Source organism: Mugil cephalus, chromosome 16 (assembly GCF_022458985.1).
Source record: "Mugil cephalus isolate CIBA_MC_2020 chromosome 16, CIBA_Mcephalus_1.1, whole genome shotgun sequence".
Lineage (NCBI taxonomy): Eukaryota > Metazoa > Chordata > Actinopteri > Mugiliformes > Mugilidae > Mugil > Mugil cephalus.
In genome coordinates, this window is record NC_061785.1 from 16443916 (window position 1) to 16468067 (window position 24152).

The 24152-nt window shown below is 41.5% G+C and overlaps 4 protein-coding genes and 1 non-coding gene across 7 annotated transcripts in view; 2 read left to right on the plus strand and 3 right to left on the minus strand.

The window, feature by feature from the left end:
* The window catches only part of sh3bp1 (SH3-domain binding protein 1), a 14931-nt gene extending 10715 nt beyond the window's left edge, over nt 1-4216 (minus strand). Inside the window, exons 1-2 of the mRNA XM_047609615.1 lie at nt 3912-4216; nt 415-457 (exon numbers count right to left, since the gene is read on the minus strand). Of these exons, the coding sequence (XP_047465571.1) occupies nt 415-457; nt 3912-3961 (93 nt within the window). The 5' untranslated portion in view covers nt 3962-4216. The remainder of the gene's footprint in view (nt 1-414; nt 458-3911) is intronic.
* Nucleotides 4217-5420: 1204 nt separating this feature from the next.
* Nucleotides 5421-9705, minus strand: pdap1a (pdgfa associated protein 1a). The gene is made up of 6 exons (XM_047609624.1): nt 9514-9705; nt 8305-8387; nt 8146-8220; nt 7596-7720; nt 7309-7460; nt 5421-6902 (listed from the first exon to the last, which is right to left on the minus strand). The coding sequence occupies exons 1-6, from the start codon at nt 9524-9526 to the stop codon at nt 6868-6870; spliced, it is 483 nt and encodes a 160-aa protein (XP_047465580.1). The 5' UTR covers nt 9527-9705; the 3' UTR covers nt 5421-6867.
* A 1920-nt stretch (nt 9706-11625) lies between these two features.
* On the minus strand, nt 11626-13779 carry cby1 (chibby homolog 1 (Drosophila)). 3 transcript variants are annotated; one of them, XM_047608357.1, is made up of 5 exons: nt 13611-13779; nt 12969-13067; nt 12554-12659; nt 12304-12416; nt 11626-12073 (listed from the first exon to the last, which is right to left on the minus strand). In XM_047608357.1, exons 1-5 carry the CDS (start codon nt 13629-13631, stop codon nt 11993-11995), a joined length of 420 nt encoding a protein of 139 aa, XP_047464313.1. In that variant the 5' UTR covers nt 13632-13779; the 3' UTR covers nt 11626-11992. The 3 variants fall into 3 exon arrangements, with proteins under 3 accessions (XP_047464313.1, XP_047464312.1, XP_047464314.1); XM_047608356.1 differs by lacking the exon at nt 13611-13779 and adding an exon at nt 13308-13460; XM_047608358.1 differs by lacking the exon at nt 13611-13779 and adding an exon at nt 13223-13398.
* Nucleotides 13780-13832: 53 nt separating this feature from the next.
* Nucleotides 13833-13905, plus strand: trnar-ccu. Its single transcript has one exon. It is a non-coding gene; the product is annotated as a tRNA-Arg (tRNA).
* On the plus strand, nt 13867-23362 carry plbd1b (phospholipase B domain containing 1b). The gene is made up of 11 exons (XM_047608355.1): nt 13867-14149; nt 14664-14886; nt 15682-15765; nt 15963-16104; nt 16190-16336; nt 17661-17805; nt 19629-19829; nt 21652-21792; nt 21890-22075; nt 22240-22346; nt 22579-23362. Exons 1-11 carry the CDS (start codon nt 14044-14046, stop codon nt 22753-22755), a joined length of 1659 nt encoding a protein of 552 aa, XP_047464311.1. The 5' UTR covers nt 13867-14043; the 3' UTR covers nt 22756-23362.
* Nucleotides 23363-24152: the final 790 nt, after the last annotated feature.

Below are 24152 nucleotides of genomic sequence, written 5' to 3' on the forward strand. Positions count from 1 at the left end.
TGATAAACAAATGTAAACAGGTATCTAGACCATTAGAATATAAGTGCAATGTACACATGATCATATTAGACAATATTAGGACACTTCAGCAGTTATGGTCATCGTTCATGCAAACCACATTTGACATGCGAACATCACCTCGATCTTCTCTGATTGGCTGAACGGAAACCACATGTTACTCAACCTCAGTGAGAGACGCGGAGAGGTAACTTAAAGTGTGTGTAGATGAAGATACCATATATGGTTCCTTATCCCACGAAAGGCTAAGCTTTTAGCTTAAAGCCAAAAACAAATGTGGTCGTGTGTTTGATGTGCTGTGGTATAGTATGTAAATAGTATGTATATAAGCTAATGTTACACAAGTAGAAAGTATTTATAGTGAAAAAACTGCAGGGGTGAAACTTCTTTTCTCACCAAAACCAGGTCCTCGTGTAGGAGATCAGTGGCATCTTGTGACCTGCAGACAGACATGAGCATTTTATTGGTTAGAGGATCCACACTGATTAAAAAAGGGGGTCTGGGATCAAATTGAAAAATGTTCCAACAAGCTGCTGAATAAGTCCTAAATATGTTGATCAGATGCTCTACGCTAGGTTATATAATTGTAAATTTGTATGAAATTGCCACCGGCAATAGTGACACTGTACTATTTTTGCTGCTTGAAATTTTTTAATGAATTTAGGATCAGTTTTAATTTAATTGTTAGTTGCAGATAAATGTGGCCCTCATATATCAATATTTTTTGCAGGGTCTCTCATCATGCCATCGTGGTATATTTAAAAACAAAGCTAACACAAAGGCAATTGGACTTTTGTGAAGACATTCCCTCATCATAGTTTCTTCTTCATTCTTTGGGTCATGGGTGGGTAGTTTCTGTTTTTGTTAGGAACATCTGTGGGTAGTTCCCACCCGAAACTCACATCGCAGATGTTCCTGATAAAGACCTGAACTCCTCCAGCAGTTATCTGAAATTGAAGAAGCTACTTGGATTAGCGGTCGAACATCTTTATGAAAAGTCAACAAGTCCAGCTGGCCCGGTTTCAGCTTTGTGTTTGGATGAAAGTCACCATTGTCAAAAAAGATTCCTCGTCTGAGGACCATGAATGGCACCTGTAAAACATATTTATGACAATCCTCGCAAGAGTTCTTAAGATCTTAAGATAAGCAGATAAGTATTGCACGCTGCAGGGTTACGACATATTCATTTTGAATAAAACATAGTTAGTATATTTGTGCTGTGTGCTGGCTCCCCATCAGAAGCATTGCACTGATGTCCTGATCTGAATGGAAAGTCACCATTTAAGGACATAACCTAACACAAGCCATTAGCAGGGCCCTTTCAGCTCACAATTTAGGTCAGCTCATCTGCACTGTACCTTAAAATAACATATATATGCTCGAGCAACACGTGGGTGGCAAACGGTACAGGGCCGACTACCAAGCGACACTAAAACAACAACCTCAACCTGGGTGTGAGGGCTGCTGTTGTGGTTTAGCTCAGGACCTGAAGGGAGGGACTGAAACACATGAAAAAAAAAAACCTCTCTCTGTCTGCTGTTGTGACACTGACTATGAAAAAAGTAAACCGTGACGTCACGACAAACTTCTGGGCACACTTGAGAAGATTTTCGAGATTGTGTTACAACCGAAGGAAGCCCAGCCCAGTTCACCACAGGGTCAGATGGGCTTCAGCACCTCCAAGGTGCCGTTTCTGATTTCCTCCAGTGAGCATCTGAAGGTTCAAAACACAAAGAGCAGAAACTCCCAACGCGTTTGAAGTGCACACCGGTTCCTGGTTCCTTTTACTTATTACCCCTGGCAAAAACAAATGTTTGACTCCTTTATTAAGAAAGCAAAAGTGTGTGTGTGTGTGTGTGTGTGTTGAGAGTCTGCGGAGCTATGTCTACATCAATGCGCGACACAAGCACATGAAACAAAGGTTACAGCATCTCCGCTAATGCAGAACTGGGCTACAGACCTGCTGTGGCGGATGGTTGCTACGCTGCAGATGCATGCTGTGTAGGTAGGTTTATTATTAACCCAAAGTGAGTCAGAGGTTGAGGCAGTGTGGCCTGCAAACACGCTCCTTCAGCTCTGCTGTGTGCAGGTATGCACCAAGAAAACCAGACAGGGTGTAGGTGTGTGATTTTATCAACCGCTCATTTGGGAGCATTAGTCACCCACTATTTAGAGGTAATCAACATTTTTTACAACAATGACTTTTTAGGTATATATATATATTTTTTAATACTGTTTTAAAGTTTTGTTTCTGCTCCACCGCGTAGGCATCAAACTTTCTGCTTCCTTCACAGCGTGCGTTCTCAACACACACCACAACCAGGGATCAGCTTGTCACCCGCTCTGACTTCCAACGCACGCACAAGCCTGAGGTTTCCTCCCCCCCCCCCAAAAAAAAACCCAGGAACGGCACGCGGCACTTTTAGAAAGAACCGACGCATTTGGCACTGCTGCCTTGCGACACCTTTCAACACCATATCTGTTAAGTGTGAAAACGAGAAGATGGAAGTCAAAGCAGAATTCAACATTTCCCCAAAGCAGAATGCGACACTGAAACAAGGGCGGGTAGGTAGTGATGCACAGGGGTTCCCACACAGCCTTCACACTTTCTGCTGCTGGAACGGAGGAGGACGGTGAATAACACTGACACCTGATGAGCAAAACTGCAGCTTTGAGGTGGTGATGCGTAAACTGATCCGGCATAACATTATGACCACGTTTATTCATTAATACACAGGACGAGATGTTAGATCCCTTGTGCCATGATCTGAGGCAAAACTCCTTCAGGAGACCAGTCCAACTGGAAAACCGACCAACAGACCAGCAGTCAGCTACTAACTAGCCTAGCCAGCAGCAGTAGGTAATAGAGATGATGCGACACACTTGACTACACTTCAACCAAACATCTCTCCTCTGCCAATATCAGAAAAAAGATACTACCAGACAGACACCAGCTACACAGCCTAGTCCACAGCAGGAGGTAATGAGAGATGATGGGACATGCGACTACACTTCAACCAAACATCTCTCCCCTCTGCCAATATCAGAAATAAGATACAACTGGACAGACATCAGCTACACAGCCTAGTCCACAGCAGGAGTAAATGAGAGGTGGTGGGACATGCAACTACACTTCAACCAACACCGCTCCCTTCTGCTAGGATCAGATATAATATTGCGTAGGTCTCCCTTGTGCCTCCAAAACAGTTGTGACTCATCAGAGAGTGGACGTGGACCTGGAAACAGGATATTGTGGGATGTTTGGGTTCTGTAGGTCGAGTGAAGGGCCCTCTGTGGATCAGGCTTGCCCCAGTACATCTCACGGATACTTGATCAGTTTAGGATCTAGCGGATTTGGAGTCCAGGTCAACACCTTGTGCTGTGCATTCATGTTTTTTTTTTTTTTCAGTTGTTCCTAAACCATTTGTGTGTGTCTATGTCTGCAGCCACCCCCAGCTGGCTGCATCCTGCTGGGGGTGGCTGCTGCCATCAAGGAGTGTCATCGCTATGGCGTGGTGGTGTCTGGTCTGGTCTAGTTTGGTGGTACATGTCCTTAAGCTATGTCCACATGAATGCCAGCTCCAAAAGGTTCCCAACAGAACATCGAATTGTCGCGAGATGGTCAATGATATTTACTTCTGCCGTCAGTGGTTCTAATGTTGTGGCTGATCAAACTAAAGAGCCATTGCAAGTTTTATAACATTATCCACAAACTACGGTCATGATGGAGTAAGTGAGGCTTCAGTAGCTGACTTGTAAATATAGTCACCACCATGGTTACTGATAAATTGCACCTTCTTTAACATGAGATATATTCATCTCACGCTAGAACTCAACACAAAAGAGCAAAGGCCCTTGAATTAAGCGGCAAGATTATTTGAGGAACCGCTTACCTTGTTGTAGAGCCCAGCTGCTTCAGGAGGCTCAGAGACTGTCGGAGCATAGTGCCAGTGGAGTCCAACCAGCTATTCTACCTGACCCTCTCCGTCCCGCTCAGCACCCCCAAGGTATTCTGCTCCCAAAGCGTCCAACCCAGCCTCCAGCTGTGTCACTTCATCAGGAACAGAGGGTACGGACGGGTCGCTCTGCCTCCCTCTGTGTGGTTTGTTGAGCGTGTTTGTTTAGTGCGTGTGCGTGTTCTGGCTCTCAGTTTTCGTTCTTGTTTCAGGGAGCGTGCTCTTAAGTCACATCTAGCGCAAGTCAGCGAATGAGGAAGTTGCACAGATGAAATGTTCACTGTGAGAGGGAAGAGAGATTTTTTTTTTTTTTTTTCAAAGTCGAGCTGTCACACTATGATTTGACAGTTAAAAAAAACACACACACACGCTGCATAACCAACACATGACAGATAAGGCTAAATTCTGATGTAATAGTCTTTCAATCGGATATGAAGTAAAACATGCGAGACGGGGTTTTGCTCAGCACGATGTCTTAAAATATTCTCCTGGCAGGCTGTGGTAAAGTGTGCACTTCTGTAAATGGTTAATAGTGCGCTCAAGAGTTAGAAGGATGTGAAATGCTCAAAAGAGGGAACTATCAATGCTGGTGCTGTTGTTTATAACATGTTTTTCTCCCCACCAGCTTTTAAAATAGTCTCATTTTATGTCAGCATCAGCTCATACTTGTTTAAAGTTCTTACGCTTGCGGCATATTTGATTCATTTGTTGAGAATTGAGGTCTGTTGGGGCCTTAGGCAACAATTTCAACATTGGACTGAGTCACAGACCACAGAGTGGGACACATCGCCCTGCTAGTGAAACCAGTGGAAGTTATTTTATTCCTCTTACTCATAGTTAGGGGAGACCAGTGGAAGTCAGAGTGATAATCAGTATCACTGTTGATCGTCAGTGTCTAGCTTCCTTTTGTCACCTTTTCAGCGATAACCTTTGAATTAGGCACCTTGTCTGTCCCACCTCTGATTTTGACTAACTGGTCATAATCAGAGTTTATGTTGCGGCCATGCCACCCGTCCAGTGGGTGGATTTATTACACAGTTAAGGGAAATGTTTGCCCTTGCGATGGGCAAGTGGAAGGACTTTGAGTAGGGACGAATTCTGATGACGACTGGGACATGCGGCGGTCTCCACAACCGCACCTCTCATCTTACTTTTATTTCATTGCATGGCTGAACACACTCTGGCCTCACACTCAATGTGGTGGTTGGTTGTAGTAATACTGGTTCCTGACAGATGCTGCAATCTAGTGGCAACTTTAACAAAATGCACAACACCAGAACACTCGGGGTTGTTTTGTGAATGACTGCATAAAATCTTGGCTCAGAGTCAGGAACATTTTTTTTTTCACAGTTAACAACAACACAAAAACACAAATGCACACTTAACAAAGTCAACCACAACGTCACACCCTGGCGGCTTCATGTGACAAAGTGAAACTCAACACTCAACTTTTCATGACTTTATTTTTATTTTTTATTTTTTTTAAAATGGCTTCCAATACATGATGGAGAATTACATTTTCTGCTGCGGCTACATCTCTCACACTTCGTTATATGTTCAGTGGACTTCTTCCATATTAAAGAGAATACTATTTCCCTGATCAAGGCAATCCCAATCCCTCCACATACAGAGTTACCAGTTTATTAACGTGCACCTGCGAGGTATGAACAAAATAAATGGCTTGCAGTGAATTTAAGCTAATGTCGTTTTTAAGCTGCACTGTCAGATAGAGTTGAGCCGTCTGTGATGAACTAGAGACTGCTGTTAGTTGTGCTATTGTGTTAGGGTTGGATTATTGTATGTGTACCTAATCAACTATGTCAGTGCAGGTTCTTTGTAGCACTTTAAGTACAGGAGAAATACAGTGACTTGGTCTTATGTAAACTTTAGAAAGGCAACAAAAGACACAATATCTCCTACAGAATTACGGAGGAACCCGTCGGAAACGGGACAAGGTCAGTTACTGAGGCAGTACGAGACTGGGATCTCCAGCACTCATGAGCAGAACACTTGTTTTAGTGAATTCAAGTAATATTCATGGTGTTTTAAGCTAATTTTTATTTATTTTTTTACAATTTTAAACCATTTTTCTGAAATCGGCAATCAGCTGATTGAAGGGCGTAAAGAGTACATGTGGGAGTCGATCCATGAGACAGTGACATAAACTAAATATTGACCGATTTATTGACATGCTGTGGCTTCTTAACATTTCAAATCGAACAAGAGCGCAGAGTGTAAAGATAAAGTTGATGGCAAAATAAACAGATTCTCGTTTTGTTCGGATGGTGTTGATGGCTGTGGCGCGGCAACCCAGAATAAAAGACTGCACTCCTCAGTACACCTCAGTGTATCCTCTGAACAACGTCCTTCTCTCCATCCCTCACCGGTTTGCTTTCTCACAAAACAGACGAGATGGAAGAAAAACTGAAGCACCAAAGAAATCCTCATGCGTGCCCACTGTTATACCTGCCAAGTAAACTTCTATTAGGTAAACCTGTAAAAATGTATCAATGATAAGGAATGGAAATAAGTTCAGCAGCTTTAGAATTAAAACCCTGGCGAGTGGGGGAAGAGTGAAGAGGCTGTGAAGCACTTGGAAAGCCTGCGGTTGTCTCCTCTGGAACGCCTAAGGAACTCTGAAGAAAACTAGGAGGCGTCCCAAATGTTGCATTCCTCTTCATCTTGCTTTGCTCCACCCATGTTCCTGTCCTGACCCTAGTGTCATGGAAGACCCTCGCCCCTCTGATTTTGAAATGAAGGCCAGGAGTTCAGGAGCAGCCCTGACCTGAATACACTCACACCGGTCCCCTCCCCGTTCTCCTCCAGATCTCCTCCTCCCTCCATCCATCCCTCTCTGAGACTGAAGTGCATGTTGAAGCGTTCAGGTAGAAGACTAGCGCTTTGCTTTGGCTTCTTCCGCTTCTTTTTCTGATGAAACAAAAAACAGAATGTCGTCATGTTTTTTTTTTTTTTTACTCAAACAACTTAAAGAACAACACACCTCAAAGACTACGGCCAAAGTCCCCAGTGGTACATACGTTCTGGACATTTGCATAAGGTACTATTAGCTAGGACGGTGCTTATCATGGTGGCAGCAGAGCAGAGCTCTCTGGTGATAAAGTGAAATTCATTTGTAACATTACTTGTCGATCGAAAGCGCACTCAAAGCCACAGAGAGAAACGCGATGATAACTTTAAACACTTTGCTAACACACATCTAGTTGAGCTTTGTAGAGCGAACTTTCTGCAGTAATAACAATCTATAATAACGATCTCAAAAGAGATTCGCTGTTGTGTGTGGTGAAGTGCGTTTTCAACATCAACTGGTTCTCACCTTTCCTGAGTTCATCTCTCTTCTTGGCAGCTTCCTCCCTCTGTTTCTTGATGATGGCCAGTCTGGCCAGGTCGGCTCTGGCCTGCTCGGTCTTTCCCTCCAGATGCAGCTTCATGTAGCGTTCCTTTGATTTCTGCTTCTCAATCTCCTCCCTGACAGAGAAAACGTTGATAAAATAATTAACTATTGGTCCTTCCACATAGGTGAAAATCCAAATTAGCACATTACTCTTTAAAAAAAATAATACAAACACACACACACACACACTTTTACAGAATGACACCCACCTCTCTCTGCGTGACAACTCTTTGGGGGCATTGACGTCTAATTCGGTCACCTTCTTATTTTTCTGAGACACACGGTTGGGATTCTCAATCTCTATGAGCCCCTCCACTCCACTTCTCTTTCTGGACTGTGTGCAGAATAGAAAAAAATGCGTCACGTGGCCAAATATAAACATGGATTCACCATAACCACGGCTGATACAATTGCGTTTAAGAAAAAAATCACAGTATGCATGACCAGACAATAAAAATAAGGCTGGAGAGAAACTTTAGACTCAAAAAGAGCCAATAATAAAGAGTGTGTCAAATAGGCAGAGACGTCAATCTCTCAAGAGTGACATCAGATTGTTCGGTCTCTTGTTTTGATTGGCAAAAATACTTTCTGTAGTGCTTCTAATTAGATGTGCACAACAGCCTCTGATTATTTAGAATTTCAGAGGAAATGGGGGAAAATCAAAGGACACAAACCTTTAAAATAATAATACAACCAGCTGCAGGGAGCACTCATCTTAACAGTTGTAAATTATCACCCTGAACAAAGAGCCTCACTCACGTCAGACTCGTCATCGCTGCTGCTGTCCTCTTCAGAACCCGATGAGCTCCCCTTCTCTGCGCCTTCATTTGCTTCCTGTCAAAAGACACACAGTGTCACGCCACCACTACAGACAGTGGGAAGGTGACTCCATACATGCCGTCCAAGTCTTTCACTCACCATCTCTCTCTGGGCCTTCATCTGTCGATCGATCTCCTCAGGGTTGCTGAACTGCTTCCCTCGGCCCTTGTGGCCCTTCTTCCCTGCAACACAATGAAATATGCCGGCGTTGTCACGAACAGATAAGGTAACAAGTGGTTTTGGAAGTCTGTGAATTCATGAAATCATGAGATTTCATGTTTTTTTTCCCCCAACACAGTTGGAGGCTTAAGGATGTCGCAGGTAGGGGATGAACACAAATGAGAGTATCACTCTATGATATCTTATACCGCATCTTCCTGGAATAGATGATTATTATTATTATTAGGATCATCTTATCTTACATGAAAGTCCTGCACTACACCTACATGAAGGTCACAGTATTCATTATTTGCTTAATGGTTTATTTAATACTGAATAAATAAAGCTACATGTGTTGATTCTGCCTTCTGTTATTTTGGCAGCACCATTATAGTCAGTGGGCTAAGCTAAATAACAACAACACAGTTTAACAGCAACACAAACTGCATCCAAAGAAACGGTCATATGGTTGAAGTAGCTCCTTTCTACATAAACGAACCATTGTCATCAATTAGGGTTTAACGCAGGTTTGTTATATTAGCATGCATGTGTTTTCACTGGTATTCCCACTGAACTGATCAGTGAGTGTATCTCAGTGTGTGTGTGAACGCGACCACAGGTTTTGTGCAGTGAGTCACACTGACGTTCATCGAGGGCCAGTCAAATGTCATAGTCAGTGAGCGTTACAGAGGCTTTAAGGAAAAAGCGACAAGACACGCTGCCAACTGAATACTTTGTCAAACCCTTCGTGGCTGTATCTGATAATACAAACGAGCTCAGTTTACCACGAAAAGGAATTACTGATAATAAATGCGCTGAAGTGAGCCGGCGCCGTCTCTTGTGCACATGGTAGTAGCGGCTGAACCAAACTACAAGATAAAAACAGATGTTAGCATATGTTCTCCACATATACCTACCTACTAGCTGTGTTCCCTCGATATTATTATTTACGGGGACTGAGTCCGCCTACAGTGTGTTTCCTGATTCTCTAATACCGGCAAATTAACACTCAGCTAACCACGTAGCATGCTAACAGCTAAACGTGTGAGATTTCAACGTGAATTCATGCTACCGATGCTAACAATCGGCTAGCTAGACTTAGCTCGCCAAAAGGGCGAACGTTATGTCAACTTTAGTGTTAACACTTACCTCCGCGAGGCATTACTGGAAGTGAGGTTAGTACAGACAATGTCCACTACGGTGTCACGGGAAGATACGAGTGTTTACGGGTAAAGCCGGCGACGTAAAGTGCTGTAAGGAAGGCTAGAAAGTACTTCGTCTCTCCCGCTATTGAAAGCACAAACGAGTCGACTCGACGGACGCCTGCAGTCACTCGCGGACACCTGCGCATGCGCAGCTGGGACACTTTAACCAATCGTTGCGTTGAGTTTCCTTTTTAATGAATTGAGCATTAATGAACTTCAGTAAGACTTAAACAACACAGTACTTTAGTCACACATAAAAACACCGTTAAGAACCACAAGAAAAAAATTAAATAAAATAAAAGTAAAATCAAGTAAATACTAGAAAAATAAAGTAGTATAAGCAAAAAATGTATAGAATTAGCATTATAAACAAATGTACAAGAAATAGAGACAGAACAACATATATTATATACATGATGGTGTCCATTAACATGAATGACATGGAGTTAACTGTTACAGAAAGGTGAGCTGTTATACAGCTGGATAGAGTGGGGTATGAAAGAAGTCCTAAATCAGTTTGTCCAGTGTCCTCCTGTCCCTCACTGGGACAAACATCTCCAACTCACTACCAATCACATGCCCAACCTTTCAGATTAGTCTGTCAATCCCATTTAGTCCTTTTTGTTGGTCCCCCAACAAACCTCAGCAAAGTACAGGACACTCGCAACAAAAATATCCAGCAACTCGCTGTGTTTTTTGCCTGGGACCACTCTACAGTGTCTCAAAAGTCCAATATTCCACCTGCTTTCCACCTCTAATAGACCCCCACGCCACTGCAGAGTCATCAGAGACCTTCTGCAGGTGTCAGGACCCAGAGCTGTGCTGGAAATCTGAGGTGTAAAGAGTGAACAGAAACTGAGACAGGATTGTCCCCTGTGGTGTCCCCACATTGCCGATGAAAGTAATCCAGGAGAAAGTGGAGGAGCTGACATCCATCCTGAGTAGCTTCTCACTCGACAGAAAAGACACCAACATGATTCTTATGCACAAACTGAAACACCTTTCCACAAAAGGCCATGCATGTATTAATGTGACTGTGCTTTGGTTTGGTTGGTGGGAAATATATCATGTGTGCTAGTTTTGCGGGCTTATAAAAATATTGTAATTCTCAACAACACATCACGACAAATATATACAATATGTACAGTAAGGGCCAGAGTCGCCTCTATTTTATGAGGCGGCTGTGGTCTTATAACATCTGCAGGACTATGGTCAGAATGTTCTATGAGTCTGTGGTAGCCAGTGCTATCTTCTATGCTGTGGGCAGCAGGTTGAGGGTGGCGGACAGCACCAGACCGAAAAGACTGATACACAAGGCCAGTGACGTTGTGTGAGTGAAGCTGGACCCTTTGACGGCGGTGTCAGACAGGAGAATGCTTCACAAGATGAAAGCCATCTTGGACAATGAGTCGAACCCGCTCCATGACGTGCTGGTCTGACACAGGAGTTCTTTCAGCACCAGACTGATGCACTGCAGAGCGCCACAGGAAATCATTCCTGGCTATGGCCATCAACCTGTACAACTCCTCACTCTGAGTGTGCCTAACCCATATTTATAACCATATTTATACTGGTAATAATCAATAACTCTTGTTCACTTTCTTTTCACATACTTGTACATATTTCCTTATATACTATTGGACTCTGGACTCACCATGTGCAATAACCCATGTTTATAACCATATTTATAATGATATTGTGCAATAACTCATGTACACTTTATTTTCATATACTTGTACATATTTCCTTATATATTATTGGACTCTGGACTCACCATGTGCAATAATTTATGTGCAATAATTAACTGTGCAATACTCTATATTCAATGCTATTATAGAACTCGGAACACAGGTTCACTTATGCTTGTACCTATTATTATATATATATTTCTATATTTATATATATTTCTCATATATATATATATATATGTTTTTTTTACATTGATGTGTGTATTCTTACTATGACTGTCTACTTACTCTTATTCCTTACATTCCTCTTAATAATGGCACGCTTTTCTTTTCAAACAAGTGAATTATAACACAATAAAAACAACAACTTTCATACAACCAACTTTATTTTCCAGCAGAATAACAGAAAATAGAAAAGATAATAAATAAAAGACAATGTCAGTTTTTACGTGACATTTATATGTAAGCTACAGATAAAAGGCTGAACAAAGGTGCTCACGGTTGATTCAAAATTTTGGTCAAATCTCCAAAAAGCAATGAATCTATTTCACCTTTATCTATTTTTTAAAGGCTGCGACCTCTAACATAAGAGGTCATCATTGTCTGAAAAAAAGTGTGAGGTCCTATTTTATCTTGAAACATTTTTTTTTTTATTTGTTTTTTTTTACATTAACAAATCCTTATACAAAAAGATATTTCCACACTTTTTAGGATGGAGGCATCAGATGAAATTTGTCATTTTTTTCTTCGATGTTGAGTCTTTATGTCTTCCACTTCTTTCTCTATCAGATGGTACTCTACTGTAGTTTCCGTCAGCTTAAAAGAAGAGAATAAACAATGTTATTTAACTGCTTTGGTATCAAACTCAGTTGCTTAATATTAAACTGGTAGGTAAGAGTATAATTAAAATATACTAAGTGACCTTTCAGAACACAGCCAAGCAATGTTAGACATGGACACAGGATAACGTATGAGGTCACAAACAGAGATAACTACATTAGTCTGAGGTAAGTTTAAATAGACTTCGCTTGAAATTGAGGCCTCACCATGTCCAGGAGAACTTCAATCTTCAGTTTTAACAGATTATTCTCCTCCTCCAGCTGGATATTTCTCTTCTTAAGCCGCTGCAATTCTCTTCCAGATGGATTTCCATTTGTTTCTGGTAAACACATGGCAAGAAAAAAAAAAAAGAAAAAAAAAACACAAAATTTATCCTGTGTTGGCCATTCAGATATGGAATAATCCAGCACACACACAATTGCATACATTTTTATTAAAGAATTATGAAACCCTTACCCGTTATCCACTGTCCTTCTTCAAATTTCCAGCTCTGGCCTCCAATGTTCATCATAGGAGGTCCATAATCAAGGCCCAGTTCTAATTCTCTTGTTGAACGATCCAACTAAAAGAGACAGCAAGGGAAAACCAATAGATCAGTGTGCAGTGTACAGGCGATGATCAGTACTGACTCACTTTATGCTAAACTATAACCTTTGTTGCACAAGTAAGTTAAAACACGGTTTTAAATTTGTCCTTCTTCTATGTATGATCTGAATGACATGCATGAATGATGGGACAAATAAGTAATGGGCAAAATATTAACTTTATTTGCCTTTAGACAACTGTGCATTTAGAGCAATTGATTGGCAGTAACCCTGAAACCTAGCTGAGTGAGTAGATAGATCAAAGTTAAGTAGGTTTCTTAACTCACCGTGTGAAGGCTGGAAAGAGATGCAGATTTACGAGGAGGAGTCTTCTTAGGACTGAATGTGTTTCCAAAGAGCGGCATCTTCAGCGACTTTTTAAGATCCTGTATTAGAAATTGCACACCAGATGTAATTAGTATGTTTTCAATAACCCTAGCCCTGATGTAGCTACAAGTCTGTTGTTTATAGTTGCTAACAGTACGTTGCCGAGCTAATGCTAGGTAGCTAACACTTGCTAGTTGCTCGAATAACGAATTACCTGACAGTTAATTGAAAGTTTCGACAGCTTCTCAGACGGATTAGTAGTTGCAATATCTCTGGAAATATGTGGCTAGTATATTTACCTCCATAAAGACTATTTTTTTAATACTCAACGCCGAGGTTGAAAATTTCTCTCTCCAAACATGCTTGCTACTGCGCAAGTGTGAAAGTTCCATTCGTCCGAAAACAGACAAGTCTTTGTTATGTTGCGCGAATTTGCTACACATTCTTCAGGGAAAACGTCCAAGATGGAATATATAAAGTAATTTTAAATGTAACTAAATTCTCAAATACTTAATTTAGAATTCTGATTGCACGTTTTAAAAGTCACTCAAATTAAGATGACATAAACACCCCTATCTTGGAATAGTAATGGGACCACTCACATAGCGTAACGATATCTCCATGGTGATATTTGCAAGCGTTGTTTTGCCGTATTCGGGGTGTTTATCGTGATAAATTCATGAAAAGAGCCATCACAGGTCAACATAAGCCGTCATCAGGGACAGTATGTTGAAAAAAAATTCCATCACACAGTCCCAAAGTCCGTCTAAGAAGTTTGTCAAACCGGATATAAAATACAGCGACCCCCTCCTCCACTTCATACAGCCCCAGTGGCCTAATGGATAAGGCACTGGCCTCCTAAGCCAGGGATTGTGGGTTCGAGTCCCATCTGGGGTGGTTGCTTTTTTTTTTTTTCACCTATAAGAAGGAGAAACCGGCACTGATGAATCATTTTAGAGGTAAAAGTTAATTAGAACATCGCCGGATCCACATACTCTGTCAGCTGCAGACACTCGCAGGACCTTTACGGCTGACATGAGGAAGCACAGCATCACTTTGTGCGTGCTGCTCAGCACTCTGGCTCCGTTAGTGCAGTCCGTGGATGGATTAAAGAAAACGACTGTTAAAGTGCGAAATTACAGTGAGTAATTTTACCGCGATGCTGTTTGCAGTAAGGGTTTATATGACGCTATTTTTTCTGTTTCGATCTATTTTATATAAGTTTCTATAAACTTTTAGTTTTTCCTTTTTCTTTTTTTGGAAAATGTCATTGCAATGCCACGTTAATTTAATATATACACATGTCTAACAATGTATCTACTGTTTTCAAACAGGTTTGTGTTTTTATGTTAACTAATGTTTACTGGGATCACATCTTGTATGTGAATCCTTGTATGCTCAAATGTATGCCTACAATAATGCAAAATTAGTTTCAAATTATGCCTTTATGTCCAGGCTACTCAACTAATCAATAAAGTACTCTAGTGTATAATATTAACGTGATAACAGCCAGTTCAGTAACATATAATAGATTGTGGAAAAAAAGAAAGAAAAAAGCTGCATTATCCTATCTTTTATTCCACTGGTGTCATGACATTATCTTACATAATGTGTGTTATCTAACCTTAGCCCTGTCCCTCTTTATTCAATGGTAGAGCTCCAAGAGGCCACTGTTCACTGGGATGCTGCCCAGAAAAGTGTAATCCTGAAGGAGGGGGTGATGGAGACGGACGGGGGAGCTTACGGTTACTTCAATGACACCCTGTTCCTCACAGGATGGGGCGTCCTGGAGATCAGCGCAGGTTATGGAGAGATCGAGCAGGAGGATGAGACCACCTACTTCCTGGCTGGCTACCTTGAGGGTTACCTCACTGCTGGGTGAGGGGTGCATTTGAAGAAAACTATTTTGCATGAAGTTTCTTAGCTGGAGAGTTGGTCTGTGACAGGGCATGGTCCGATCTGATGCCTTTCAGTTCCTGCTGAGACACACATGGTGGTAGACTCAGAATTTTGCAAATCTGACATTGGCAACATGAAACCGTGGACCGTGGACCCAACCTACTTTGTGTCAACAGTCCAGGCTGGTGACTGGCACATTCAAGCCTCGGTTTGAAGGCCACAGTACACCTCTTTATGATTCACTTGTAATGTGTTCTTCCAGTTTGATAATGCTCTGGGTCAACTGAAACAGGATGCGCTGGAATGGGAAAGGCATCTTGAGTGTGTAACAAGTCTGCATGCATTAATCTGAAAAGAGAAGTCTCCTTATAGTGTGCATGCCACCAAGAACTGTGTCGATGTCTAGGCATAGAAATAAATTAATGATGTATGAATCATTGAGCACGGTGGCTCTTTGGCCTCTTTAATAGCTTCCTTAGACACTTGAGTGGTACAGAGCCACTGTTATAGTTACAGATGCTTTTCTTACCAGGACAAAACAAAATATCTGCTGTGGGAAAATGCTTTCTTCATCGTATTGAAATAACACATCCTTTATGAGTGCTAACATATTATAAATGCCAAGCAACATCAACTTTATTATCTTATCCACTCCATCTCTGATTACAAATGAGAGTGGAGGAGTATATCTGTAACAAGTGGGCTATGTTTATACAGGAGAGAAGTGGAGGAAGTGATTTAATCCCCCCTGTTCTTATTTGTTCTCCGCTGCAGACAGATGTTCAGTCATTTCGCCAACATGTACCCTCAGCTGGTAAAGGATGAGAAGGCTTTGAATCCCTTGAAAAACTTTTTGAGGTATGGTCAGTCCCGCGGATGCAAACAGAAATCAGCCGATTTGTGCCACTGCCTGGAGAGATTTATGATCTACAAATAAATCAAGTTTGCATTCATAACTGTGTTTTTATTTCACACAGAAATATATATATTAAGATATTAGGCAGGTACTATTGTCAGTTGTCATAATAGTCAAATATCTATAATAAAATCTGCAGCAAACAGGACCTGTGGGCCCGAGAGCAAGTGAAACTGAGACGCAACAACGACCCCTTGTGGAAGCACCTGGGACTGATCCTGGCCCAGCTTGATGGACTCCACGCAGGGGCTGCACAGTGGGCCAAAGGCAAACACAGAGAGGTGTGTGTGCTGCAGATTAGTTGTCAGACTTGTGACAGTATTATTTCATTTATCTCTGCCTCCTCCTCTTCACTTCCTGCCCCAGCCTCTGTCAGCGTTTGCGGTCCAGTTCCTGAATGGTGTTGGTGACCTCTTGGACCTCGTCCCAGCTCTGACACCTCGCTCCAACTCCTCCACAGGCTCTGGTGCTTTCAGGATGCCAGGAATGGGCCACTGCACTGCTCTCATAAAGGTTAGGCCAAGCGCAGTTGGCTCTCAAGCTGTGAAGCAGCACTTGGGAAACCTCAGCGTAGGCCTAATTGGTTTTATGGCCCCTGTGTGTGGCTTTTCTTCTTCCTCTAAATGAGTCAATGAGTGTAAAAAGGCCATTGACAATGGAGTTCAAATGGAAGTGAGGCAATTGAGTGATGCATTGTAATCAGAAAACATGCACTATTGAAGTAATTTTAATGGTTCTTCCTTTAGCTGCCTTTAGTTTAAACATTTTTTTTATAATTATTACCACAATTCAAAAAGTCATAAATTGCTTTACAAGAAAGATACTTAATCTTAAGACTTAAAAATAAATAAATACATAAATAACTGGAATTATACACAGTAGGGTTTTTTGCTGCATTTAGAAGAATCCAGAGCTGTGATAATACAGCCTGAAAAGCTTGATTACTCTTAGTCCTTCAGTGAGTGTGTGGGACAGACAATGACAAGATGACGTGTATGTCTGTGTTTTTGTCACATTTCTGTCCATAGAGCCCACCCAAACGATTTGACTGGGATCAAAGCACATCTTTGTCAGAGCACAATCAGTTCCAACAGAGCGACACCAGACTGACATACTGACTTGTTGACTTAGCAATAGTAGAATTGAGGAGTAAAATTGTCTACCATCTCTAGCATTTAGTTTAGTAATTTTTCTTTGGTGGAAAAACATGGTTATAGAGATCAGCTTAACACTGAATGTCAAGAACTGAAAATAAGTTAGAAATTAGCAGGCTAAAAAGAATAGCAAAGTAAAGGGACTCAATATGCAGCAAGAAAAATAAGGGTCCCAGAACTTCACCCTGTGGAACGCCACATGAAGTGTATAGTAGAGACTGTAAAACATCTAAGGTCGTTTTCACACCAGAGCTGGTCCAATTTAAGTGGACCAGAGTTCGTTTCCTCTGATAATCCACCTCGTTTGAGTAGGTTTGAAAGATCAACTCAAACTCTGGTGCAGACCAAACAAGTGAACTCTGGTCTGCTTGGAAACAGGAGGCTCGGTTCGCTTGCAAGTGAACTCTGGTGCAGTTCGTAGGCAGCGTGAATGCTCTACGGAGTAAACACAGGACAAAATGCAGGAAGTAACACAATATGAGGCACCGAAAACCAAAACAGACATGGCGAGAGGACAGTAACGAGAGTAAAAAGTTGTTTGAAAACCTCAGAAGAGCTTTCACTGGAACGCCTTTCCCCAAAGATAAATAGCATAGACACTATAACAAAGTTGAAAGGACATCATCAAACACTACCAGAACATCTCTGACTGTAAACCGTTTTCTTCTTTCTCTATGTCTAAGGTGCTGCCTGGCTTTGAGAACCTGCTGTTTGGCCACTCTAGCTGGTATACCTATGCAGCCACCATGCGAATCTACAAACACTGGGACTTCAAGTTGTCAGATGTACACACAGCTACTGGGAAGATGTCATTCAGCAGCTATCCTGGTACACACACTCACAATACATCACATATAGTGTATACAGCAGCACATGGCTGCATTTACTTTTTAGAGATACTCAGACAACTTAGATGATAAAGGAGTTATATAACTGCTAGACAGAAGGGCATTTTCAGAAATATGACCTTATTTTTTTTTTTTTAGCAACATTAAGTTTGTTCAGTAAATCACAGCTTTCTTATAAAAACCCTGAGCTGAAGTGAACTGCTTGTCCTTAATCCACATGGTTTCATTTTCATCTAGGAAAACAGAAACACTGGCATCTAGGACTTAACCCAAATCCTCAATGAATATTCTCAATTCAACATAATTCCCATACTAAGCACATAGCTTAGTCACTAATAAGGAAAACTCTGTGTGTACACCCAAACCTAGCCATGATGAAATGTTTTCCCTCACTGTCAAGTCATGGGAGGCTTAATATTGTGGCCAAAGATTTGTCAAGTGGCGCGGGCCGTAAAAATCCTCTTATGGGCTCCATTGCTATCAGAACACAAGTGGTTTTAAGGCACTATTTTTAGAGGCCGGCAGGCCAAGGATATCACTTCACTCTATTAAAATGAACAGATGAAATACACTGCCGCCTGTGGAGGTGATTTTCTGAAACCCCTGCACTGCAGTCTCCTTAAGCTGCTCTCTCCCTGACAATGTCAAACGGTTACTATATAAAGCAGGTCTGCAACAACACAAGAGATGGCATGCAACTACTTTATGTAGACGTAAAAGTCATTTTGTTGGAATGTTTTTTTGCAAAAAGTTTCACATCAAACAGATACAGAGCAAGCATGTATTTGGAGTTATGTTTCTGGAATACAAGCCCAATATTCACTTAGGACTTTAGGAGCCACATGGTCATTGTCACTGTATGTCTGTATGTTGTTTGGCACAGATAATGTACACTGGGTTTTAGAGTCTGAGCCCTGCAACTGTGCAACTGAGCTGCTATAAAAATGATGAAGGTGAAGCAAGACAATACTGACCAGAAAACAACAAGCTGAAAAATGTCTAAAGATCCATGTAGATGGACACTATGGAGTCCATTCATAATTATCTGTGGATTCATTGCTATACCATAATATGTGAGTGGACCCTTTAACATAAAACTGCGTAATGTCATACCTTTTAACACAATAAATGATTGATTATAGTTGATTTAACTGAAAGAAGTTAAAAATTTCTTCAATCAGTTGCTACAGAATTCTAGGAGGAGTAAAACACTTTAACAAACAAGTTTGCCAATAATCTGCCCTGATTTGATTTTATGCTGCACACAAGATTAGTATATGAAGAGCAGGACTCAGTGTAAGTGCTGTCAGCAGCTCCTCATCCAACAGATCACTGTTGAGACAAAACAGCCTGTTTGTATGCACATCTTTAATGAACAGCAGTGACTCACCTCAGCTCTTATTTTACCTCTTAAATACAATAACGTGATGCTGCATTAGCAGCAATCTCTGAACCCATCACCTGCTGTTTAAAGGCAATTTAGCATTCTGCATTCATATCCAGATATCTGTTCATAGAGATTACATTAGCAAGAACTCAATAGATCATTTTCCCCAAGAAAGTCAAAAACTCTGATAAAATGCCTGTAATAGAATGTAAAAGAGTACTGGTGTATCATAAAATATTGTGAAAATAATATATATATATAATTTGTACATGTACGTCAAAATTATTGTATTCACAACCCATGTTTATTTCTCTTACAGCTATTTCCATTTTAATATTTCCCTAAAGATGCTGCACTGGCCTTCTAACTTCAGGCTGATCACCATTTCTTTCTCCTCTCCTCCATTTCTCCTCTAGGCTTTCTTATGTCTCTAGATGACTTCTACCTGCTTGGGAGTGGCCTGCTAATGACTCAAACCTCCATCGGTGTCTTCAACGTTTCTCTATTCTCTCAGCTCAGCCCGCACAGCCTGCTGGCCTGGCAAAGAGTCCGTTTGGCCAACAGTCTGGCACACAATGGGGAGGAGTGGGCACAGGTTTTCTCCAAATACAACTCAGGTGAGATCCTAAGGATCTGCATTAAGACACAGGGGTGAGGTGAGTAGAGAATCTGAGAATCTGTTTGCTCACTTTTTAAGGTGTATATAAGGATTCACACACAAGTTACTGCGATGCATCCTTGGCTTGAGAAATAAAGCTGTGCATGTAAAAATGTACACAAATCTCCATGGAGATTTAGCAGAATTTCAAACAGTCCATGCTTCTCATTACACACAACACTTGTGTGTTAATTGGGAAGCTGCTTTGATCTTTCACGTCATGTTGCTATGGGAGGGCCAGAGGAGAACAGGACAGGGTGTTCTTGAGAATGACACTCCTCCCATCACCCAACAGACACTGCTTTCATATCCACTATCCTGCCAAGCTGTTGCCATGGACTGGGTGGCCGATTGCCTGTGTTATCTTGTCATTTAGGTAGAGTTAAGTGCTTATTGCCTGTACAAGAAACTTCTTCCACAAGATGCAAATCCCTCAGGCGCATGCAAGACTGTGCATGCTATTGTTCCTGTACTAGTCATATGCTAAGAGTTACAAGGGTTACACTGATGGTGTGTTTCCCAATATTGGTCTTTGAGTAGATAAAACTGCCATAGCAGTTGTTGCTGCATGTTTTGCCCAGACTATTGCATTTTGATCCGATGATGGTGCTAGATGCCAAGATTAAGACTGATTAAGATCAGTGATATCTATATGGAACATCTCTGCAACCCATCCATTGAGGCATTGTGCTGGTTATCTTATTGCAATGGAATGGTCTGTTTAGATATCTTGGATCCCAGCAATATGCCCGTCCACACTGTAAGAATTGCTCTGGTATCGCTCATGAATCACAATAAAGATTTGGCTTCCACAAGTTACACCGGACCAATCCACACCCACAAAGGTTCCACCTCTCAATACCAAGAATCCAAAAATCCATTGCTGCCGGACACAGAGTCCATGCCTCAATGGGCCTCACCCGTTTTGGCAACACTAGGTACAGTATGTGTGTAAAACAGTTGTGTAGATGTTGTGAATTATCACAGCTGATGTGTTGTTAATTCATAAAACAAACAATGTCCCTAGAATTCACCCTCTGTCGGCCATTAATGTTTGAGAATTTTAAGACCGACCAAACCATTGACACGTGAAGTGAATAGTGCTGACTAACTTGTTGCAATGGAATATTGGGAAACCTCGGGTCCTAGTGTTTACATGCTCAGGAAATTCTCAGGAATACAACAAAGAAGAAGAGGGTGTGTACAAGATCACAGTCTGAACCAGAGTGAGCCACATACACAGAGACCCCACTTTATAACTCCAAGGACCTGAGGGATCCAAGTCCCAGTGCCAGACATTGCTTGACACCTTCTGAGCTCCTATGTCGGTGCATCAATGTGTAATGGTTGTTTTTGCAGCTCATTAGATCAAAGTCACTTAAAATGATCTTCCGTGGACTATGAAAGTCTGTACCAAATTTAAAGGCAATCCATCCAGTAGTAATTTAGATATTTCAGTCTGAACCAAAAATGTTGGACCAACCAAATGATGAACGTTGTCAAACTAACAGCCCTATAGTAACCTGGTTGAACACTTTTTCCTAAGGCTTATGAAGTCAAACTGTTGAGTTATTTTTTCACAGTATAGAACACTAAATTCTCTGCTGTCTGATCAGTCTTAAGAGGGCAAGCATGGAGAGTTTTGACAAAGATCCCTGCTTGCAAATTTAGAACTGTAACCAATCACAATTACAATCTCCTCAAATCCTTCACTGTGGGGGTTTACGTGTGTCAATCGTCTGTGAGATAAGAAAAAGAAAACCAAGACTTTTGTATTCCAGGCACATATAACAGTCAGTACATGGTGGTGGACCTGAGCAGGATTTCTCTGGGTCACAGTATCAAGAATGGAGCCCTGACTGTTGCTGAGCAGATTCCAGGCAAAGTGATGCATTCGGATCAGACTGAAGCTTTACGCAGAGGTAAGTAACCACACGCCTGTATTAGTTTGACTGTAGGTTTAAAAAGGGTAATAATGTTTTTGGACAACCTCCGCCTTTAATGTGCTACGTTTGGCAGGTTACTGGCCGTCCTACAACATACCGTTTCATGTCGACATCTATAACCTGAGCGGATACAGTGCGATGTGGAAGAGATACGGAGAAGACTTCTCCTATGACCTCTGTCCCCGAGCTAAAATCCTCCGCAGGGACCAGGGCAAAGTGTCTGACCTGAGCTCCCTCAAACACATGATGAGATACAATAGTAGGTGTAACAATAACTCCCCCACTCTTCGTACTTTTCCATCCTGTTCTGAAGGCAACTGGCTTCAGACATGTGACAGAAAACACAAGCAAACAATTAAAGATGTAGTTGCTGTTTTCAGACTATAAGCAGCGTGACTAAAAGTCAGACTGATTCTATTTCAGACTATAAGAGAGATCCCTACTCCAAGGGCCATCCCTGTAAAACCATCTGTTGCCGTAACGACCTGAGGCCAAGGAGACCACGCCCAGGGGGCTGCTATGACACTAAGGTCAGAGGAAATCATCATGTATTTAGATTGTTTATCGTGTTGAGTTAATATACGTATGTTGATTTCAAACAGGACCCATTATCTTGTGATTACAACATCGGAATCGTTCTACACAAAATGTTCACCATTCAGTGGGAGCAGTGTGCAGCGTTAGCTTTCAAAAAATAAACTGTGAGTAAACCTTGTAGGATTTTCCGCCCTCTCCTCCCCTCCTTTCTGCCTCTTGGTACAGGTGACGGACTACCAGATGGCACTCCAGCTGGTCACCGAGGCAATAAATGGCCCCACGACTCAGGGGGGGCTGCGGCCATTCTCGTGGCAACCATTCAACCTCACAACTCATCAGGGTCTCCCACACACTTACAGCTTCCCCTTCATCACCATGAGGCCCACGCTGCGTCGGCCCTGACAGCTACATGGTGGAAGCTGCAGTCCATCCAGGTGGAACGGCCACGCTTTTTTGTTCAAATCAGCAGCCCTGAAATGCCCCGTCACAGCACAGGACACCCTGTTTGTACATCTGCTGTTACTCAACACGCAAATACTGTATGATGCAAAATCATACAGTATAATAATTTGTTAAGAATATTTAATTTCAGTATAAATGTTAGATGTGCAATCGATTGGTACCAGTAGGCGTTAGGTGGTGTAAAACCAGATTGACTGCAATTAAGCTGTTTGCTAACTGATTAGTATATCTTCCTAAAATGCATTTTGAAATCCAGTTTTCCTGCATTAGATACACTGAGATGTTCACGGTGGAGTAAGTGTTGGACTTATCTCTGAATCTTTGAGTGGCAGCTTTATGACAATGAGTTCTCATTTGCAGAACTGAATTAGCATAAAGACTTTGGCTTAACAAAGGTTTGGATTTTTACCCATCAGGGCAATGATATTAATATTGTATTTATATCTTACTATGCAATGTTTTCTCAGGTTTGCACAGTGTGAAACAACACGATCTGACTGACTTTGTGGAAATATTAATCACAATAAAGTTTTCATAAACGTATAAATGGTGGCATGTTATTCAGGGCTCAGGATAGTTGTGAACTACAAAACCCACTGATTTAGTCTAGTTGTTGAATTCACCAATGAAAAGTAAGAGCAATCTGTAAATGAAGAAAAGCTTCCTTTCAAAATAAAAACCTTTCAAAATAAAACCCCGCAGTTCCATTCATTACATGCCTAGACATACTGTATTTGATTTGACGAATTATTTACTATTTTTACTTGACTACTAGTTAGCATGACAAAATACGGTCCTACCACCGGTTTTCCAGTATAAATTCAAAATAATAAAAAGAAAAAAATATTGCAAAGGCGCTCTGTGGTACAAAAAGCATGTAAAAGCCTTTATTTAAGCTGCTTAAAAGCACATGGGTGTACGCGTTGTGGTCATATCGGCCTTCATCAGGGCGTAATTCAAACATTTCCATGTCATATCTTTAAATGCTGCAGAGACACAACAAGTACGGTTTTGCTTAATAGTGTGTCAAAATCTTCCATTATGAGTGACAAATTACGTGAAATTTGATTAATTGCTATTTTGTTTGTCGAAATGACATATTGTAGCTACATGAGTCTGTTTGGGGCCTTTCGGTTTTTATACATAGTTTGTTGAGCCAGGAACAGACTAATAATATGGTCTTGGTAAACTTGTGACAGACTTGTTACAAAACCTCGAAATTTCACGTTCAGACTGTGGCTAATATTCGCCTTTTTTAATTTTGGAGCTACCTTTCGGATGTAGTTGGTGTGACTCCGTGTACCTTGACGCGGCTGATATTTGAGTCGGTGTAGGAT

Excerpts from the sequence above, each read along its gene's own strand:
- pdap1a (XM_047609624.1), bottom strand. Across the intron at positions 7,461-7,595 it reads GAGTTGTCACGCAGAGAGAG|GGAGGAGATTGAGAAGCAGA; the intron begins GTGGGTGTCATT and ends TTTCTCTGTCAG. Across the intron at positions 6,903-7,308 it reads GAGAGATGAACTCAGGAAAG|AAAAAGAAGCGGAAGAAGCC; the intron begins GTGAGAACCAGT and ends TTGTTTCATCAG.
- cby1 (XM_047608356.1), bottom strand. The coding sequence starts at position 13,451 with ATGTGTAGCAAATTCGCGCAACATAACAAAGACTTGTCTGTTTTCGGA. Across the intron at positions 13,068-13,307 it reads AAAAAATAGTCTTTATGGAG|GATCTTAAAAAGTCGCTGAA; the intron begins GTAAATATACTA and ends TTTCTAATACAG. Across the intron at positions 12,417-12,553 it reads AGAAGGACAGTGGATAACGG|AAACAAATGGAAATCCATCT; the intron begins GTAAGGGTTTCA and ends TGTGTTTACCAG.
- plbd1b (XM_047608355.1), top strand. The coding sequence starts at position 14,044 with ATGAGGAAGCACAGCATCACTTTGTGCGTGCTGCTCAGCACTCTGGCT. Across the intron at positions 14,150-14,663 it reads TGTTAAAGTGCGAAATTACA|AGCTCCAAGAGGCCACTGTT; the intron begins GTGAGTAATTTT and ends ATTCAATGGTAG. Across the intron at positions 22,076-22,239 it reads ACACATGATGAGATACAATA|ACTATAAGAGAGATCCCTAC; the intron begins GTAGGTGTAACA and ends ATTCTATTTCAG.